Source organism: Andrographis paniculata, unplaced genomic scaffold (genome assembly GCF_009805555.1).
Source record: "Andrographis paniculata isolate CXL003 unplaced genomic scaffold, ASM980555v1 Contig69END, whole genome shotgun sequence".
Taxonomy (NCBI): Eukaryota; Viridiplantae; Streptophyta; class Magnoliopsida; order Lamiales; family Acanthaceae; genus Andrographis; species Andrographis paniculata.
In genome coordinates, this window is record NW_026137605.1 from 7598765 (window position 1) to 7621171 (window position 22407).

The 22407-nt window shown below is 30.6% G+C and overlaps 3 protein-coding genes across 8 annotated transcripts; 2 read left to right on the forward strand and 1 right to left on the reverse strand.

Moving 5' to 3' along the window:
• Positions 1-2394: 2394 nt before the first annotated feature.
• Positions 2395-6128, reverse strand: LOC127263930 (cytosolic sulfotransferase 12-like). Its single transcript, XM_051293243.1, has 3 exons — positions 5985-6128; positions 4314-4778; positions 2395-3024 (listed from the first exon to the last, which is right to left on the reverse strand). The coding sequence occupies exons 1-3, from the start codon at positions 6096-6098 to the stop codon at positions 2608-2610; spliced, it is 996 nt and encodes a 331-aa protein (XP_051149200.1). The 5' UTR covers positions 6099-6128; the 3' UTR covers positions 2395-2607.
• Positions 6129-13300: 7172 nt separating this feature from the next.
• Positions 13301-16243, forward strand: LOC127263448 (uncharacterized). 6 transcript variants are annotated; one of them, XM_051292471.1, is made up of 6 exons: positions 13301-13680; positions 14315-14384; positions 14748-14835; positions 14921-15479; positions 15551-15876; positions 15960-16243. In XM_051292471.1, exons 3-6 carry the CDS (start codon positions 14771-14773, stop codon positions 16066-16068), a joined length of 1059 nt encoding a protein of 352 aa, XP_051148428.1. In that variant the 5' UTR covers positions 13301-13680; positions 14315-14384; positions 14748-14770; the 3' UTR covers positions 16069-16243. The 6 variants fall into 6 exon arrangements, with proteins under 6 accessions (XP_051148428.1, XP_051148425.1, XP_051148430.1 ...); XM_051292468.1 differs by lacking the exon at positions 14315-14384; XM_051292473.1 differs by lacking the exon at positions 14315-14384 and having other exon boundaries at positions 14769-14835.
• A 470-nt stretch (positions 16244-16713) lies between these two features.
• Positions 16714-18145, forward strand: LOC127264059 (uncharacterized). The gene is made up of 4 exons (XM_051293407.1): positions 16714-16887; positions 16981-17057; positions 17168-17237; positions 17680-18145. The coding sequence occupies exons 1-4, from the start codon at positions 16770-16772 to the stop codon at positions 17874-17876; spliced, it is 462 nt and encodes a 153-aa protein (XP_051149364.1). The 5' UTR covers positions 16714-16769; the 3' UTR covers positions 17877-18145.
• The last annotated feature ends 4262 nt before the right edge of the window (positions 18146-22407 follow it).

Genomic DNA, 22407 nt, shown 5'->3' on the forward strand with positions numbered 1-22407 from the left:
TTGAATGTAAAATTAGATTTTAGTGTAATAAAATAAATAAAAATTGAGTGTTAGATTTGATATTTTTGGAGAAAAAAAAAAGTTGAAATAGTAAAATCAGAAGTAAAATCTCACAGTGACGACTCCGGCCAGCTCTTTCCGGAGACCACTGAATAAATCAGCAGTGGCATCAACAACGGCTTCCTCTGGCTAGCTCTTTCCGGCAACCTCCGAACGGCATCAGCAGCAGCTTCCTCCAGCTAGCTATTCTGGCAACTGCGAAGAAGAAGAAAAGGTAAGGGGAAGAAGGAGAAGACGAAGAAAAAAAGAGAGGAGGCGGGATATTTGAATTATTTTACTGAAGGCGGGGTGTTTGAATTATTTTACAGACTCGGAAGCTTCCGATATTAATAATAACTAAAATATATTTTTATATAATATAACTTCAAAATTTTCGAGACTTAAACTAACAATTCTGTATATACTCGGATTTTTGAAACTTATTCAAATATTAAAAATATTATATTTAAGAAAGCTTTCAAATTTCAGAGACTCGTAGCATTACTTCATAATGGATTTGGAATTTATTTACTTTTTTAATATTTAAAATATGATATTTAAGAGGGCTTCGGAATTTTCAAAACTCATAATATAGCTTTGAAATGGACTAAAAATTTTTTGTATTTAAATATTAAAAATATTATTTTTAATAAAGATTCAAAATTTCCAAAACCCATAGCACCGGCTTCCGAATGGGTTTTAATTTTCTATACATTTTAAATATTAAAAAACATTAAATATAATAAGTTTTGGAATTTCCGAGTTCTAAACACCAGTCACATAATGGACTCGGAGCTTTCGAAGTTACATCATATAATATTATTTAAAATCATATTTTTATAGTCTTAAAATTGTTTCCGAGGCTATTTGCCAAGGTAATTATCAATTGTTTTGCCGGTGAATGTAATATTTTTTATGAGAGAAAATAATACTTTTAAAGCAAAATCAAACATAAATGGTGAAATATGTTCTATAATATGTTGGATAATCGGTTATTTTGCAATCGATTATTTTGTGAGTGAAAATGCGACGGGCCGGTGTACCAAATTAATTAAATTAATTTGGAAGAAATAAATAAATATTATTTATTTATTGTGTATGGAATTTGGTTAATATTTTGGCTATACTGTCCCTCTCTCGAGACAAATCAAATTGTGCAATCCTAAATTAAACCCGGGTATATGGCCCGCAGTATTATTTGGATAAAATATTATCCGTTGGATAGATTTATTATAATTTCAAACGAAATGTTTGAAACTAGAATAAATTACGATCGTCACAAACAGAAATTTTGTAATTAAAATCAATGACGGCTGCTTCAAACGGAATGTTTGAATTTAAAATAAATTACATCAATAATTAAGGTCGTAATTATGATAGTAATTGATCCCCTGCCATTTTGGCCGAGTTGAGACCTTTATATAAAGGGTCTCCCCCTTAGTTCTAAACATAAGCATCAACAATTCTCTCATCCTTCTCTCACCTCTCCTAGCTTTCCGACAACCTCCCCAACTCAGTTCCTCTCTCGTTCTTGTTCGCCAGAGCTCCAACAATCATAGGTGTCACTCTCATTGGAGACGAAAACCGTTTTATCTTTGGGTTAGAACACCAGCCATCGGAGACACTATCAGGTTGTATCTAATTTTCGGAAAGATGATCCATCCTTGACTCGATTTCACTTTTATTCTCGCAATACCCATATATTCCAACAATCGAAAATTAGATAATACTCTGCGATAATGTCAACCCCTGCCGAAGTCGCCGCCGGAGCCACCGCCGGAACCGCCGCCGGAGAAGTCTCCAGTATCTCCGCCGGAAAAGTCACCAGAGAAGCCACCGGAGCCGTCTCCGGAGAAGCCGCCAGAATCACCGCCGGAGGAGTCGCTAGAGCCTCCGCCGGAGAAGTCGTCGGAGCCATCGCCGGAGGAGTCACCAGAATCTACGCCGGAGGAGTCGCCGGAGCCACCACCGGAGGAATCTCCGGAGCCACCGCCGGAGGAGTTGCCGGAGCCGCAGACAAGGTACTCGCTCATCCACTTGGGCCAATTCCTTTTATGGATAGCCCTTTATTTTTTGGATTTGCCCCTGGGGATACCGGGGATTTCTTGGGTTTGGAGCCGCACTCTCTGCTTCATTCGCGGCCCAAACTGTTGGTCCTAGGCTTGGCCCACAGATGATGCCTATGTACAAGTTCCAGAACTATTTACGGGAGTGGACTTTAAGAGGTGGCAGAAGAAGATTAGGTTTATCATGTTCGTATTGCACGATGGCCCAATCACCCCAGAGTTCGGTGCGGATCAGCAGACGCATGCGAATTATACATCGTGGGCACATAGAAACTGCGAAACTGCACGACAAGAAATACTATATTAGGTAATGTGATGGTAGATGACAAATATTGTCGAACGAGTAGAAGAATTTCAACATATTGTACTCTCCGGACAAAAAAAGATGCCACTACCATCAAAAGCCAATTACCAGAAGCAAGCACATACAATATAATACAAAACAAAATATATATATGAGTGTTTTTTTTATTTATTAATAACACAAGAAATAAGAACAATATTAGAGCACCAGCCCCGACCCACTGAACTTCTGCTCAGTAATTCGATCTAACCGTTGGACCATTTCATCGGACAGATGATTCTTCCAGTCTCCGGTTTCGCCCCGCCGGAAAAACGCACAGTTGACCTCCCCCGACGAGAGTTTCCCATTCCTGTTGATTTCCGTGGCGCTGAGATTCTGAAAGCTGCAGAATTCCAGGATTTCCTCCGCCAGGCCTGATTCCTCTTCCTCCGACGACAACGGCCGGCCGAGGAACTCCGCCAGGTGCCGGAGATGAAATCCAGGCCTATCTTTCAAGCCTTCGAATGTCAGAAAAAGCAGACTCTCAGGATTCTCCTTGCTCCCTTGCCAATACTCCAGAATATGATCCCAGAAGGGGCCGTACAGGCTGACTCCATTGCAGAACAAATCGAAAACCTGTTGTTCACATATTTATTAGTTTATCGGGAGCGGTTAGAGTGTTTATGTAGGCGGCGGCTAACACTGTCCTAAACAGCACACAGATAGCTAGCAAATAATATACAGTAAAGTCAGTGACAACACATCATTTATATTAATATAATACAAACAACAGCATATGAACTAATAACGCACAGAGCTACCAAACAACATACGATAATATTAGTGACAGTACATTATTTATATTCATATAATACAAACACAATACATGAACTAACAACGAATGATATAGTCTCATACAATACCTGCAATGGTTTATTTCAGCACATAACATACACTTGTACAACACACGTGTGATTATAAACAAAGCGCACATGTCATTATTACAAATAGCACGTGTTGTTTTTAATAAAGACTTGTGTTATTTTTGTATTTTATGGGTGTTGATATGGAAAATCAGAACCGTAAACTTCCCTATTAATGTAATATAGAAACATGTGCTATGAAGATTTATATTTGTATATTATTTTGAAATTAATAATATGTTGTGATATGTAAAACTATATTATTTTTTGTCTACCTTTATTATATATGTTGTCTAGTTTAAATGATCAGTACCGGTTTAATCAACCCCTTTATTTTATGATTTAAATTAGATTTTTACTTCTTTGGTCCGTGCCAAAGTTCAACATTTATTTTAGATGAGGAAATTAAGAAGTATAGTATTGTTTGAATGATAGTAGATGATATTCTTATGTACTGATTATATTACTTTTACTTTAAATGATAGGTTTGTGGTATTAATAAAAATATGTATAATTGAAATAATATTATAATATATAGTATTGTCCATATTTACTAAAATGTAAATGTTAATATTTTGTTTGGACAAATAAAAATAGAAAGCTTAAATTTTTTTCGTCGCGAGGAGAAAATACTATTTCTTCGTCCGGCTAAAAGAATTATATTTAGTTCTTGCTTTATTATATTTAATATTAATATTTTTATATTTGTACAATTTTTATACAAATGTTATTGTATTTGTATCATAAGAAACTAATAAAAGTATTTTGTCTTTATTTTTTTTTATTTGTATTATATTTTGATATAATTAATATTCAAATATCAATACGTAAAAAAATGTAACTTGTTTTATATTATTTTACATCAAGTAGTTATTGTTTGATTATATTTATTTCATAAAGTTGAGTCTATCCAATTTGTATCTTTTATTGATTCATTCGTTGATAAAAAAAAAAAAAAAAAAAAAAAAGAAAGAAACTTTGAAATTATACAAAATGTAATACCTGTGACATCGAATTCGCGCCCATTTCTTGCAGCCTCAGCTTGTTGGTGAAGTGCCAAAGGGACACGAACGTGTCCTTAGGGTTCCTGCAAAGGTACACGATTTTACAGCGATTTCTGACGGGCTCGGGCAGGCAGCTGTAGGGAATGTGCGAGGAGAAGAGCCTGGGAGTGTGTAAGAAGGCGAGATTAGGGTTTTGGCTGTCGGCGTAGAGATTGATTTCGAGGAAGGGGACGAGGTCGTGAGGGCTGGAATTGCAGAGAGGATGGGATTCGCCGACAGGGTGGCGATGGCGGTTCAATAAAGTGAAGATTAGGGCTTTCAGCCATGTGGTGCCTGATTTGGGAGTGGTGACGAGGAAGATGTCGGAATCTTCGGGATTGAAGTTTTTATGACAGGAAAACAGGCCCTGGAGATGATTGGCGGCGTACCAGAAACCTTGATACTGGTAAATGTTCGATACTACCTGTTACATTTTGCAGAATTTCAAAGTAATGTGATGATATAAATTGGATAGCAGCAGGTAGAGCCGTTAACGAACAAGGTTTGTGTTCGTTCGTTAAGCTTTCGAGTTCGTTCGTAGTGTTCGAACTCGGCTCGTTAAGAATTTATATTGTTTGAGCCTGTGTTCGGCTCGTTTAAGCTCGTTCGAGCTTGTTGTCTCACTTTTTAAAATTATATATAAATTAAAAAGAAATTTTAAAATTATTTTATTTATATATTTTAAATTAATATTTTATTTATTTATAAATTATAGTTTTATATGTATATATAATTTTTATAATAAATATATTATTTAAACAAACATTCGCGAATAAAGTTCGGTCTCGTTCGTTAACCAAACGAACATGTTTATGTTGTTCGGCTCAGCTCCTTAACGTTCACGAACTTTAGCATGGTGCTGATTTGACGAGATCAGCATAGTGACCGGCATATGTTTGTACATATCTCAGCTACGTTGTGTTATAAAATAAAGTTATAATATACTTCCTCCGTCTATTATAAAGGTTTGTATTTTTTTTTTTTTTTTTGTTGATCTTTAAATATTAATTATTATATTAAAACATTCTACAAATTAAGTAAAAATGACAAAAATACTTATATTAGTATCTTATAGTACAAATATGACATTTGTATAAAAATTTATATAAATAAAATGATATTTTTAATGTTAAATATAATGACATAAAAGGTAAATGCAAACTTTCAAAGTGGACGAAGAGAGTAATATATAGATTGTACTATAAATATGAATAAAAAAAAATGTATAAATATAAGTCGGTTTACCTTTATAGTATATGTTGATTCATGCCTAAACCGGATACACTCAAATAAAAAATTGTTACTAATTAAATATATACCAGACAGTACATTAATATAAATTTAACATCACTAATATATTTATATAATAGAAATACAACATATGATAATAGTTCATAGAGTATATACTAGAATCGAACTCAACACATATATAAACTAGAACTATATTGTTGTTTGTTCTATTTTTATATGTTATATATAGTATTTTACATGTTAACTGAAGTAATCAGTATATTGCTGAAAAATCCCAATCAACGCCCTAAAAATGAGAAAGTTTAACAATAACAAATTAATCTAATTAGACAATTTAGTTTAAATCATAAATTAAATATCTAAAATATCTTAACACTACCCATCCTTTTTGTCGGGGTAGAGTCGAAATGAAGCTCTTGAATTCTTGGCTCGATGCCTCTTCCTCTTGCAGGTATTTTGGGCGTGGCGGCGAAGAGATCGGCGATGTCGACATTTTCTTGCACCTCCTTCGTGTGCATGCATGTATGGTATTAATTGTTTTATACGACTATATATATATATATATATACATATGCATAAATAGAGAAATTTGGGTCGTGTTTTCATATACTTGTGTAATAATCAGATCGTACATAATAAAATGGTGGAGGGTTGTTCTTGTGTCACTAGCTTAGGTAGGGAAAAATATTTTGTACGGAATTGCAAGGAACAATAAAGAAAAAAAGAAAAAACAACTTTCTTATATATATGTTTTTTTTTTTTTTCATACACTTTTTCTTAGGGGTACTAAGTATTAAGATCTTCACTTCGATTCGAAAATTCAAATTTAAATCGAAAAATTAATCAGAATCAAACTGTAATAACCAAAATCTGCATAAAAAAATTCGAACCAAAAATAGAAAATTTCAAAATAATCCGAAATTCTATATTTTTTATTACTTTTATAAATTTTAAATTTTATTTTATATTTTTATAATATAAATATATATAATAAATAAAAATAAATATATTAAAAGATAATTAATAATTTTGATTTTTTATTTTTATTGAAATGTTATATTTTCATTAAAATATTAAATATATATTAAAATATTATATTTTGAATTTCGGAGTAGTTCGAATTTTTAACATATTGATCTAAAAATTCAAAATTTATAAAATATTCAATCTCAATCAATCCGAACCAAATTTTAAAATTTTAATTTGGTTCAAATCGAATTTTTGAATTTTAAATATATTGCTCACATATATTTTTTCTTCCATTTTACGACATAAATGAAATGAAGTTGGTTGCAAACGTGGTGGAGCCAGGGAAAAATTTTGATTGAGACAGAAATTTTTTTAAAATATAATAATTTTAAAATTATATAATAAAATTAAAATAAAAAAAAATTACAAACCTATAACATTAGTTTGTATTTCTTATCTTATCTTTTTTTAAGATATGTTTGAATATTAGAATTGGTTGAACTAATTTTTCTGGATATGTAGATTGAATATTCTTAATAATAGTATTTTTATTAAATATATAATTTTAAAATTATTTACAAATACTACGTAATAAAATTTGACAATTAAAATAATTAGGAGGCAATATCCTTAGGTCCCCTAGTGGCCATGCCATGGTTGCAAATGCAATAGTTGGTCATGATCTTTTTTGAAATAATGAAATCTTTGTTGTTAATTACATTGAACCAATTTATAAGCCTTCTGATACAGAGTCTTGCAATCCAACTTGATAAAACTAAATAAATAAATAATGTCAAATATTTTGTTTATACAGTCATTTTTATAGTTTTGAAGTTTTAAAAATTTTTAAAATAATTTTTTTAAAAAAAAATAGTATTTTTTATATGATATTTTGTGATAAAAAATGTATTTGATTTAGTATTTTTGAACAATATATATATATTATAGATTAATAGTATTAAAATTTTCAAATTTTTATATGTAAACAAAGGTGCTAGAAATGCAAAATTCGTGTTTCAACTTCATGTTAAAAATTCGATTGAATTCTCACTACTGGTCATACATTTTTATATTTAGTTCAAACTTTAAGTTAAAAATACTACATCCAATATTTATTTATATTATATTATATATTCAATTTCTTTTTTTATTATTCTAAAAAAAACTATTTTCAAAACTTGAAATTTTCAAAAAAATTATCAAATTGACTTGATCAAACGTTTCAAATCATCATTTTGGTTAGAAACCATCAATTTCAATTTGTCACTAATTAAAATCATATCTTCTAAGTCATGTATACCTATTTTAGTAATAAATTAAATTTATAAATTAATAATTTATTCATATATCATTTAAGCCTCTTATAAGTTGATAGCTATAAATCGTATGCGTTAAATAATCATATTATATGCGATATTCGATTGATTTTGATTGGATTCTGCCTAAGTTCGATGCGTATTATTTATTTCCGACATGTAAGAAAAAAAACGACAAATTTCGTGAATTTGGAAAAAAATAAAAGAAAAAAAATCAGCATTAGACAATCAAGTTAGACCATGACTAACCACATCAATAATTAGGGCAAAAATTAAATAAAATGAGAGGATCACACACAGAAAGAGGGGGAGAACGGCCTGAGCAAATACGTACAGGAGCAGGAGACTAACAAACTCATAGATCGCGCATGAGCAAATCGACATAGAAGATTTCCCCTCTCAGTATGACTTTATTTTTCTCTATTGTTCTTTGTTATTTAATTATGGAGTAGATACTTTTCTGGTTTGATGGATGACAGTGTTTTGATTTTTTTGTTTTGGAGATTCTTAATTTTCTTTATAAAAGTTTTTTTTTATTATCAATATTTTTCTAATTCTGATAATAACATTTGTGATTGTTAGATTGATTGAATATTTTGGTACCGATATTTGAATTAGTCTGATAATCTAAAGTTAATTCAGGTATGATATCCGTAATTGTATTTGCACTTGAATCGGTGACAACCGGGTTGAATAGTTCCTTCCCGGGGGTTAGACAATCAAATTAATTTCTCCTCTTAGGTAGTAATTGTTTTGAATTAGGTTTTTCTAAATTTGAATGCGATTAAGCAATATTTCTTATGGACGCACTTAAGTTTATTTGCTTAATTAGGGGTAGTCAACAGTCGTGCCTTAATTATCTACACTATAAAGAAAATTGGTTGTCAGAGCTTGTTAATAACTATAACTATTTTATTGATACTTTAATAAGAATTAACTTTATTGAATTAATGATAAAACACAGGTGTCATAACTATATCATCTATTGAGCCAGACATCCCCTTGATAGCTAGTTCCCTGTTGATTTAATTGCTTTGTTATTTTGTCTTCGTTAGATAATAAAAGAAAATTTTCATTTTATTTACTGCATTAGAACATGAAAGAGTGAATCACATGTACAATCCCTATGGAAACAATCTTTTCCCTTGTATTACATTAAATTGTGGTCACGAAATAGGTGAAATATTTGATTGATCGCGCGATAAGTAAATATTAAAAATATTGGATCTATACTGAGAATATGAAATATAAAAGAATCAGTATATTTAAATTAGTCAATTATCATTTAAATTCAAATTTGTAAAATTGAATTTAATAGGCTTTCCAGCATAGGCCCAAGCACAAGCCCAAACAATTAACTATATACCCAATTTAATTTGTTGTTTACCACTTAATGGAGTGAGAAATTGATATAATGGAGTGAGATGATTTGTATCCCCATACGATACACAAAACACTTCATTTTTCTTCTTTCTTCTTTCGAACACACACCAAAAAAAAAAATTCATTTTTATAGATTAAATAAAGAAATTATTATTTTTTAATTTATTTAATGTATAATATAAGTTTAAGCGATTAAAAATATTACTGACTTAAACGAACAACCCCGTGGGTTCAAGGTAGGGATAAGAATAGGTCAGGCCGCCTATCAGGGCCTACGGCTTGGCCTACATAAGGCCTAGTATGGTCTGATCTATTTAATAAAAAGAGCAATCAAAATTTTCTTTAAAACTATTTTACTTAAATAGAATATGCTTAGACTTAAAGAAAAAAAAAATTAACTAACCGGCCTATTTTATTATTATTATTATTATTATTATTATTATTATTTTATAAAATATATTTTTATTATTATATATTAAAAATAACTTTCTATTTAATAATAATATTTATTAAATAATTTTAATTATAAATTTATTATAAAAAATAGAATTTTTAATTTTTATATGTATAAAATAATTGTTGTACTTTTTTTTATTTCTAGTAACTTGCAAATAAATAAATAAACAAAAATATTATGTAGCCTTTTAAATAGCTTATAAGCTAGGGCAGATTTTTAAAAAAATCAGGTTCAAGCTTTTAAAAAAGAAATTCATGCTTGTAAGTCAAGCTTAGGCCAGATATTTTTAAAAAAGGTCAAGCCGGCAGTTTTAAGAAATCTAAAATCAAAACTGGACCATATAATATTTTGTTTCAGTTATAATATATCTGGTTGAACCATCAGAAAAATAAAATAGCTAAATAAGTTCAAATTTTACTACTTCATTCGTCCATAAGTAGAGTATCACTTTTTATTCTTATCCGTCTCAAAATAACTATATATCTAACATAATAAATATATTTATAATTTATAATATATTATATAAATATTATTATTTTTATATTGTACCGGACTAATAAGAACAATTTTTATTATTTTTGTTACAAATTAATATAATATTAATATTACAAAAAATAAATAATATTCTTTTTACGAGAGTTCTCAGGGGAGAATCAGTATTTTAAAAACTAATTTAATACGAGGTAAGTCCACTTAATTAATGATCCATCGAATCCATTTAAGTGTTGAGCTTTTATGGTAAGGCCCAAAAGTTTGTCCAATCATTTATAGCTTTTATTAATTTCAAAGTCCATTTAATTCATAATTGAATTACCATCGTTCACTTCCTAATTCATTTTCCTCGTCAAATATATACTTCATTTGTCCAATTTAATTTGTCGATTCTTTTTATTTTTATCCGTCTCATATAATTTATCATTTTTTAAAAAAAAAATATATAATTATACGCTTTAATCGTATTTAAAAATTCATAATTTATAAAAAAAATTATTTAAATTAAAATATTTAGTCATTTTAATTTTAATTTAAATTATTTTTATTAAATCATAATTATTTTTACTAATATATTTTTAAATTACTTACTAATTATATAATATATAAAACTCTGTGTATAAGTTAAATGAGACAAAATAACTTGGACATAAGAGTATTTTTTATGCTTTAAAATTATTAATAAGAATATTTATGCAATAACAAAATTGGAGACTTTGCTCAGCCATGTTGTCCGACAAATAAGGCCAAACATATAATAATAATAACAACATCGGTAAACTGTTTTTTTAATTTGTAATTAGACCTCATTGTTATTTTAGTCTCCTAAGTGGAGTCTATCGCAAACTAGTTTTATAAGTGAAAATTTTTTGTTGTTTTAATCTTTCGGCGCCGGATACGTCCGCGTGGCTCGCCGGAAGCCACGTGTCCGCCAGGTGTCCCTCTAGGTCAGCGACACCTGGCGAACACGTGAATTTTATTATTTTTTTAATTTTTTAATTTTTTTTTCAATTGGACCAAATAAAAAAAATTAAAAAAAGAAAATAAAATTTAAAATCAATTTAAAATATTTTTAAAAAATGAAAAAAATAACAATATCTACACGTAGCCTCCGGCGAGCTACGCGGGTGTCTCCAGCGCCGGAGCACTAATTTTTCACTTATTAGACTAGTTTGCGACATGCTCCACTTAAAATGATACGGGAGTCAGTTACGGGACTTAAAAAACAGTTTACCTTACTAATAATATTTCCTCTGTCCCACATAATTTGTCCCTATTTTCTATTTTCGTCCGTCCGTCCCACATAACTTGTCCTCTCTATTTTTGGAAAAATAATTATGCACTTTAATCGTATTTTAAATTTTATATTTTTCTCAATTTTAATTAAATTATTTAATTATCTTAATCTTGAACTATAATTATTGTTACTGATAGTCCCATATTTTCTAGGACGGAGGAGTAATAATAATAATAATAATAATAATAATAATAATAATACTATGGTCTTTCAGTGGACTTTCATGCATATAGTTGTTGTAGCAATTATTTTAGCGACTTCACCAATTAAATAGAAATTGATTTTTCAACCATTGTCCGTACCACTATAATTTCTTTTTATTTATTACTACCGAAGCACTGTCCGAATGAGCAGAAGCCAAACCCATGACATAACTAACACAAATGACTTAGAGAAATAAAAATTATGGAGTATTTTGTATTATTGATATTTAAATAGGAATAATTGTGATGTTTATTGAAAAAATTGGTACTAATTTATCCCGTCAGCATATATAAAACAATCAGACAACATATTATTTTATTTAAGAAATATGCATTATGTTAAGTATAAGTATATTGGTGTGTTGTATTAATATTTTTATGTTAAAATCAATTGTAATACATTATATGTGAAACTATGTCATGTCATGTATTTTTACTTATTTATATTATGTTAAGATAATTCATATATTCTCTATCTTTATATTATGTTGATGTTTGTCCTTAAATTATGTTTTATATGAGCTATGTAATATGTGGTCAATTTATATATTGCAGTTGCATTATGAAAATATTATACTCTCTCCGTCATCCAATTGTGTGTTCATTTGACCGGACACGAATTTTAAGAAAAATATGTAAAAATAGAAATCTTTACTTTTTTTTTGGTAAAAAAAAAATGGTATTTTTTTACTAAAAAATGAAACAATAATAAATTTGGATGAAAACTCAAAACAAGGAAAATGATAATAGATTTGGACGAGAATAGGGAGTATATTGTTTGTCTTTGTATAATGTATTTTCTGTTATTATATTGTGTGTTATTTGTATTTATATCATATGTCGTTAGTTCAGATATTATATTTACATTATATTAATATAATTTATGTGTTTTATATTATTATAGTGTATTGTTTATTCACATCGTATTATTGTTTGATATAATTTTAACTTATAAAAGAAATTTTATTAAATTTGTTAATCAACATTAAAATATATCTTTCACATGAGAGGATTAAACTTTAACTCGATGTGGAGTTCTTTAAATTCATATAAAGCTTTTAAAAAATATTCTTCATGTTCTTGTAAAATCAACGATGTCATGTTTTTAAATTTATGTTACTATTTTATTAGTTAATATATATATACAAATATTAAATATTGAATATTAATTTTAATAATTGGGCTGGGCTAGGCACAGTCCGACCTTTATGAGCTCGGACATGGTCAGATTTATTAGCGTGCTTACCGAAAAATTTTTAAGGTTTACTTTTGGAGGTTCAAACACTGTTTTTTTGTCGTGCTCCAACGTAATTTTCGGACTCGGTATATTTTTAAGCAGGAGGTATTATAGAAAACGTTTCATGAGAATGAGAAGGAGGAAGTAAAAAATTGGTGGTCCATTGGTAATTAAATTAATTAAGTAATTGTTTCTGTTGTGTATAATAAAGATTAAGTAGCAAGTGGATAGTTGTGTCGTTGTAACAATAAATGAAATGAAATGAATACGATCTGGTCTGTTATGGGTGGAGTGCTTACTGTATTTATTACCATTTTCCTTCCATATTGAAGATAGTGCAGACGGCAGTGCAGGAGGAAGAGTCGTCGCCAGATGAATTGAATTTGGAGAGAGAGAGAGAGAGAGTTGACTGTAGGTTTCAGCGGTGAGAGAGAGAGCGAGAGAGGAGACGAGGGTGGAGGATTATCATTTCATTTCATTTCATTATGGCCACCACTCTCTCTCTCTCTAGAAAGCCCTTCGGCGGGTTGTGGGCTGACTCTCTCTCTCTCTCTCTCTAACCTGCACATATATATATAATATATATATATATGGTTTTGTGAGCATATATAAAGTCAAAATCGGGGCGACGTTGCGGCGTTTATCCTGCTCAAAACATTCGATCTTTGCTGGACATTATTACACGCTGCAAATTCCTCGACGCCATTGGAGCAGAAGTGAGGTTTTGTCTCTTGTCATCTTTCTTACACAAATACATTAGTTTGCATTCGGGTTTTGTTTGAATCCTTTTCCGTTTTTTTTTTTTTTTTGAAAAATAAATAAATTGGGTTCTACATTTGTCGCATTTCCAATTCTTGATCATTGTTAGAAATAGGGGAAAACACTTGCTATCTTCTGTGAATCTTATCAGCGAAACCAACAGTTTTTCATTGTATCAAGATTCTTTAGCTTTTGAGATTCAAAAAATAAAAAATAAAAAATAAAAAAACTGTGGGGTTGATTAGTTTGATTAGAAAACGCAAGGACTGGTTTTAGTTTAGATCTGTGAAAAACAGTGCATCAATGGCGGAGAGATGAAGGACCAAAAAAAAAAACAGACAAAGAAGAATTTGACTTTGAGACAAGAAACATGGGTTGGAATTTGGAAAAGGGACAGCACTTTTAGCAACCTCATGTCCATGTTTTTAAAATACTGATTCGAGGGCTCAGTTTTTTCTTTTCCCTTGAAAGCTTTTACAGCACAAAATACTCCCCCAACCCCCGGATTGCTGTCTGAATTATTTGTAAGAATAATTGGCAAACCTTTTTACTGCTGTAAATTTTATAATTTTTGTTTTTAACCTGTATTGCTGAAGGAGATGGTGCGTTTCTATCTTCTCCTACAGAACAAAAAAGCATGGCAATGAAGACAAGGAAGCCAGTTATGTATGCTAATAATGTATACTTGCATAAATATGTGTAGGTAGATGATAAGAATGAATTCTTCGATTGGAGGTGCTAGAATTGAATTATTGTAGTTTTGTGGATCTATTTTGTTTGTATGCATTTCTATGATTGAATTATGTTTATGCATTGTGGATCTCTGTGGGAGATTTGTCGGTAGGCCAGCGAAAACTTATGAATTATGATATGCCTTTGTTAAATATCGACTTTAGGTGTAAGAAGACCAGCAAGTTCTTTTATATTCATCGCGTAATTTAGCTTTGTTTCGAGTTTTTCTAATGTAGTTTGAGATTGCATTTGTTGCCTCTTACTATTGTTACTCTTTCTGTATATTTGGACATGAAGAATCTTCGTTTAATGTGGAAGGAATGTTTGCTTCTCGACTATTGAGCATTTTGGAGGCTGTCCCGAGGGATGTGAAGCATGAAACCAGGTTACATTTTGTTCTCTCGAGCTGCTTTAGAATTCTGTAGTTTTAGCCGAAGATTGTCTTTAAAACCGTATAAATGTCATGGCAGTGTCGGGGAAGTGATCACGAAAGAAAGCCCGAGAACCAAACCTGATGATCTTGGAAGTTTTAGGACAGAGGCTGATCTCGGATCTTCCGAAAGTAAGAAATTGCATCGGCGGGATGACATTCCCTCTGATGATGAACTCACCGCAGGCGAAAAGGAAGATCAAAATGGCGTAAATGATAAAGCGATAGGTTTAGCGAATGATAATTTTGAAGAAGCTAAGCTTGGCAACATAAGTGAATGCAGAGATTCGACTAATTTAAGGGACTTTGATGAAACTGAGCTAAAAGTTTGCCGCAGAGAGGTAGATCGTGTCGTGAAGGACATACACATCGATGAAGGAAAAGACTCGGAAGCTATTCCTTTGTTCGACAACGCTAACAAAGATGAAAACAGAGAAAAGAACAGCAGCCATGGAAATGAAAATTCTGCCGACGATGTAACAGAGGAGGGCTCGACTCAAAAAGATGAAACAAACGTCGGCAAAAGACTTCCGCTTCAAGAATTTGGCACCCGAAGTTTCCTTAGATCGTTTCTTGATTCTACGGATGTTGATTGCAAGGTTTGTACCGCCAACCGAGCTCGCCATTTACACATTTTTAGTTAATGATGATCTTTTATTTAACCATTCAGAAATGTTTATCGCGGGAAGTGTCTTGCGACAGCGCGCAATCGAACAAACTTCATTACAACAGTAAAGTGGAAAGCGGAAGCATTACTTTCAATTTCAGCGCAAATCGAAGAGCTGAAAATGCCGAAAGCGAAGAAAAGAATGGACACGAGGAAGAAGGGCATGCTCTGTTTCCCATGAGCCATTCGTTTCGTAAATTCGATTTTGGCGAGTCGAGCTTCTCGGCAAACGGGCTCGTCCATTGCTCCGATCCGGTGCCCTTTTCCGGCAGCATCTCCCATCGCTCAGACAGCAGCGCCACAAGTGCGCGATCCTTCGCCTTTCCAATGTAAACAACTTATCATTACTTACTACAACGTTCGATTATTCAAGAATGTCCTAAACATGATCGGATAGAAATCTTTTTCACAGACTACAACCAGAATGGGACAGCAGTCCGGTGAGAATGACAGAAGCAGATCGAAGAAACTTCCGGAAGCACAAGGGATGGCGATCCGGGCTTCCTTGCTGCTACTTTTAAATGCATTTTCGAAACAATACGTATATAGATCGCGATAGTTTTGTTATTACATAGCAATGGAAAATTGCGATAGTCATCGACGGTTTGTAGCCTCGGTTACCTATGTTTTCGAGAACTTATTACATACATCTCATGATGTCCTAAGCATTCACCAAGGCTGAGTTTTTTTGTACTATAACAAACCGAAATTAGTTCGACTATACGATTAGGGATGACAATGGATTCGAGTCGATTATCAAGAATGGTCCCTAAAAGAAAGTTTACCCTAAAAGAAGCATTAATCAAAGATTCTTTATTCCATACCAAAACCACCAAAACATTTGTAGCTGCTGACATCCTAAAGAGGTTATAGTTTGTCTACAAAAGTGGCTTAACTTGTGGCCCTACAAACAAAATGGTTGGTGACAGAACAATCAGCACAAATGCATGGTGTCAAGCTTCCTAAATTAAAATTAAAAGTTACAGAATCGAATTAAAATTGAATTAAATTAATTATCTGGTCTGTTGCCACGCCCTTATGTTTTGGAACTCTGAATGTTGTGCTTTGTGTATGCTCCCTTCCCAAGCCTTTCTAACCTCTCTTCTCAAAGCTATATATACATACACACTGCCTATTCGAATTGTCGAAAAGTTAAAACACTATCTTTAAATTAGGGTTTGTTGATGATTGATTAGCTAGACTTGGATCAAGATTGTGTGCTATGGAGTTCTTAGGCTTTGTAGGTGCATTTTGTTTGGTTGTATCTTTTATGGTGGCCCCTTGTGCTTCTGATGATCTTTTCGACGACGACAGCGCGCAAAGATCCCTCCAACCATTTGGTAATATATGGCTGCCATGTGTGACTAACTAGTTGCTATAGGCAAGCTTATGATCTCAAGGCTTATTTCTTTCTTTTCGATGTTTTTTTTAAGGTGATTCTGCAGTTCAGATGATTAGTCTGCAGCCATTACTGCCAAGAAAGCTCCAACTTGTCAAACGTGATGCTGTTGTATGATCATCCATCTTTCTTTTTTATCATTGGACCAATTCTACCTTAATATATATATATATGTATTGCTTGGTTCTCTTGACTTATGGAGTATCAAATTTTGATCACAGAAGGAATACTTTGTCAACCTCGATGCCGATATCATACGGAGCAGGAAGTTGTTAATACAAACTCCATCAGGTGTGTTTGTATTATAGCAATTTCAGGTTTACTTAATTAAGCATTTCTCTTTTGGTAAAAATTAGGGTTTTTAAAATTCCTCTTTTTGGTTTTTAACTCATCATTTCATTAAGTGAGTATTAGAAATTGATGATATAGATAAGCTTCCTCTTCTCCACCTTGCTGCTCAATATATACCAATTAACAGAATTTGAACCAAATTATTAATATAAATATATATTTCTAAAGTACAAAGCTTTAAGTTTGCTTATCTACTTCAATGGCAATTGATCAAATATCCAAAAGATTTTAGTACAGCTGATCAAACAAGAAATACAAAACCCTAAATTCAGAACCCATAATTTGAAGAAGTTTTATGCTAACTGATTCTCCAAAACAACGCAAACCAAATACAGATTTATATTATAATTAACGAATTACATGATTTTCGGATCATATCCAGGCAAGAACCAAGATGAACAAGAAGAAGAAGAAGAAGTAACACTTCATCAACAGCAACAACAGAAGCTGAATCAGAGAAGTGGGACATGGAGAGAGTGGATTGAAAGCCCCAATAAATCAGATTTCTTCACCATGGATTACCACTGGGTGAGAAGACGACGCCCAATCCATAACAAGAACTTCCCTTTCGTCCCTTAAAACATGGGTTTCTGCTACCTCAGCCAGCCTTGCAGTTGCCTGATACTAGCAGCAAGATCACATATATATATATATATATATATATAAATAATTTTGTCATCCAATCAGCAGTACTTTCATGCATTAGAGACAAATTAATTAAGACACATATTGCGAAGAAGAAAACAAAAAGTAGGTACAAATAGTAGGAATGATGAATTATAGTTATTATATTAGGGAAAGTGGTCTGGTGTGTGTGTGTGTGGCCGACAGTTATCCACCAAAGATGCATGTCTCCATCGACCATCTCTATCTACCTTTTTTTTTGTAAGAAACTATACAATGATCATGTGCTAGCTGTTGGGTTTCTGAGGAGGGTTTTGCACTTGCTTCCATGCTTAGATTTTGGTGTTCTTGTTTTGTGGGTTTTCAATGTGGTCAAAGGGAATTCCACTCCCCAACATGGGTCCATGCATTCTAAAACCCTAACCCTAACATGGTCAACACTTTGAATGACTGTGGTGGTTTTCAAACCCAATCTTGAAATCCAGAATATCGATTCACATGACTGGATTATAAAACAAAAATCCTCAGGGAAGAGAAAAGGGCCCCCATAGCCTTTCAACCCCACCCCCTCGTGGAGTGACACGTGTGGTATTATTTTTTAAACAAAAAATAAATCATATTAAAACTTGGGTTGCGCTCAGTAGCCGGTTGTATTTTTTAGTTTAAAATTGAGTTTGAAAAAAAATTATTTACTTAATATTTAATTATGATATAATATATATAATAATAATAATAAAATTTTCTAAATTACGTATTTAATTATTTTAAAAACTATATTTTATAATAAAATAATATATAATATGAATTATTTTATAGAAAAATATTATAAATAAATTAAATTTACAACTAAGTAGAGACTTTTGAATGTATATAAATATATTCCTTTAGCCACGAAAAAGATATTTATATGAGCCGGACATATTTTAATAAATATAATATTATATTGATTGATTTTGATATACAGTATTGATATTGAAAAATATAGAGTGGGTTAATAAAATGAGAATATTTTTTTGGATATATTGAATATGTAGATGTTTGTGATATATATATAAATATAAATAAGTTGAATATTAAAATGTATAAATTAAGAAAGTGTGTAAAATTTATTAATATTTTGGGTGTGGTCAAATAAAAAGAAAAATATGTGTAGTTTGGTTGATGGAGAAAGTATTTATTTATTGATAAAAGAGATAGATATAAAAATATTTGACTAAGTTGAATATGATGTACTATTTAAAAAGAAAAATTAAAAATATAGTGTATGTTTCTTTGACAAATTTTTTCAAATTTTATTATTTGGATTCTGCATTTTTTCGAAAAAAATATATTTTTTTCTCACAAAACATCCCATCAAACATTATTTTAATACCAAATTCAAACCAATTTTTCTCAAGCTCAAGCATAGTGCCTAATTGAGATAGAAATTAAAATTTTAATCTTTTTTCTTATTTCATATTAATCATTTCCCAAAACTCCCCGATATTCATGTTTTAATAAAGTCCTTTATTTTCTTCCCCAAGCGGGCATCTATGAGATCATCCAGCTTCCGTCTCTCCCAACCAACCAAGCAACAACTTGCGTTGTCGATGGTCTCCTTGTCTTTCTCACTTTCCTCCTTGGTTACATTATTCGGAAGTCCAGGCTACTGTTGATTTATTTTAATACTAGCAATTGCCTAAGTTTTGTCGATTTTGAATTTTTTGTTTTTATTGTTATCTATGCCAAATTACGAATACTACATTTTTATTTGGCTAAATTGTACAAAATTCACATGTGGTTTCATGGAATTGCACCAAATCCTTTGTACTTCTAAAATTGCGTCAAACTCCCTGTTGGTTTCATAAACTTTGCGTCTAACCCCCTCAACAGTCCTTATTTAACGGTATTTGACTTAAATGCGCTCAAATTACGAATAAATTTTAGAATTTCAATTTATAAACCCCTAAAATTACAAATATATTTCTTTTTTTTATATATTTAGCCTAAAAAATAGTAAAAATAAACTCTTAAAACCTGAGAAAAATAACTATTTTTGAGTATATTTACTATTTTTTTTAGGGTAAATATAAAATAAATAAATATATTTGAAATTTTAGGGGTTTATAAATTGAGATTCTAAAATTTAATCGCAATTTGAACGCATTTAGGTCCTTAAATAAGGACCGCTGAGGGAGTTAGACGCAAAGTTTATGAACCACAAGGGAGTTTGATGCAGTTTTAAAAATATGGGAGATTTTGTGCAATTTTATGAAACCATAGGTGAATTTTGTGTAATTTAGCCTTTTTTTTTTTTTTTTTTATAATGAAAGCTAACAACACATTAGTACTTCTCCAAACTAATGCAAAATCCAGAAGCGTCGGGGGTTTGAACTACTTCACGATCACGAGTTCACTAAGTCATCTTTTAGAGGACTATTTATTTATTTATTTATTTATTTTAACCATATGTATTGTCGCTAAGATAAATCAATACTAAGATGAATTGTAACAAGTTGTAACAACATAGAAACAATTTCTATTCATAAAGCACTAATAGGAGGACATATTATTATCAAAATATACATATATATATATATATATATACATACTCTTCTATTGGCCTATTGAGAAATAATACTATTATCAATATTTGAGTTTATAAACATTCATATCTACTATTGTCAAAAGCTCTTAAATAGGATATAATTATAGTATGGTCTTAAGTTTTGGCATTGAAACCAATTTTGTTACAACCTGCTTGCAGAAGTGATTTCAAAATATTAACATTATTACTCGAAAGTTCGGATTATTATTGTTGACAATAAATAGAATTTTATAGGAACTAAGGATACTCGATAAACTTTTTGGTCTTCCTTTGTGTTTTTTTTTTTATTACAATAAGAATCGGAGATAATTGATAAGATTTTTTGGTCTTGTTCTAAACTTCTACCACTTTTCATATTGAGCATTCTTATTTCGCACAACTTTTTCTACATGCATGTACACAAAGTCTAACTATGAACAAAGCCAAGTAGATAAATAGTAAACTTCAGAAAAATAAATATATATATATATATATACTTATTTTGAAAATATAAAATTCAATAATTTCATGCATAAAAATATCTCTAAAAGTTTCACTATTTTATTTTGACTATACTTTTGTTCTTAGGATTCTTTTGTACCAATCAATAATTATCTTAATCAATAGGGTCCAAATTGTACTAGGTAGGGCCGGGAGGGCCAGGCCAATTTTGCAGCGGGCTAAACAGACACTGAAATTGGGCTGATTCGGTTTTTTTTTTTTTTTTTTTTAATTTAAATTATTTTTTTCCTTTTTATTTGTTGAATTTTAAATTAATTTAATATAAGATTTAGTCAAATGGTAAATTATTTTTTTCGTTTTCATTTTTTTGAATTTTAAATTAATTTAATAAAAAATTATTCAAATGGTCTAGGTTAGAATCAAACTCACAACTGTGTTAACATAAAATAAAAACTTTACCATCAAGATATTCTTCAATTTTTTTAATTTCTCTATTAGTTAATATATATATATATATATAAATAAGATATTAAATTTTAAATATTAATTTTAATAAATTTGGTTGGGCCAGGCACAATTCGACCTATATGGGCACAAATTCGGCCCGGTTCATTGGCACGCCTGGTTAATCATAGCCTGAAAATTTTCAGTCATATTTTTAGAGGTTCAAACATAATTTTTTTATGTCGAGTTCAGATCGAGTTTTCATACCTTACATTAATTCTGTAAATTAACATTATGAATAAACTAAGAAAATCAAAAATCTTCACAATATACTTTGTACGAAAGTCTTCGTGTGCATATTATTAATCAAGATTTTCTATTTTTATAGCTTCAAAGAACGATCACACACATATATAACTATATCTAGGATAAACTATTTTTTAATCTAGTATTGACCCATTTTGTTATTTTAGAACTTTATATGGATCCTATCTGAAAATAGTGTCGTAAATAAAAAAATTACGCTAAAATAGTCCTCTGGTGCCGGACCCGCCACGCTCGTCCGCCGTTGCTGACGCGATTGACATGTCATCACCAAGTTAGTGACACGTCGAAAGACCATTTTACCGAAAAAAAAAAAAAATTACTTGCTGACATATTTCAAACATGATCTATTTAAAGTTTTAATGATAAAGCATGTCAGATACATGAATAAAAAATAATTTACTTTTATAATTATAAAATAATAATTTAATAAAATAAAATAAATAAAAATTCTCCATGTGTCGTTGAGATGACTAATTGATCAATCATTTATTTTTATAATTTTTGTAAAAATTAAATAATAATTTGTCTTCAAAAAACACAAGAAATATCGTATAAAATTTACCCTAAATTTTATACAAATACTTAACCCATCTGGCAATCCATTTCTTATTTTTACAATTATGTTATATTCAATTTAACTAATTAATCTACGTTTACATCTATAAAAATATTACACTAACATAATTT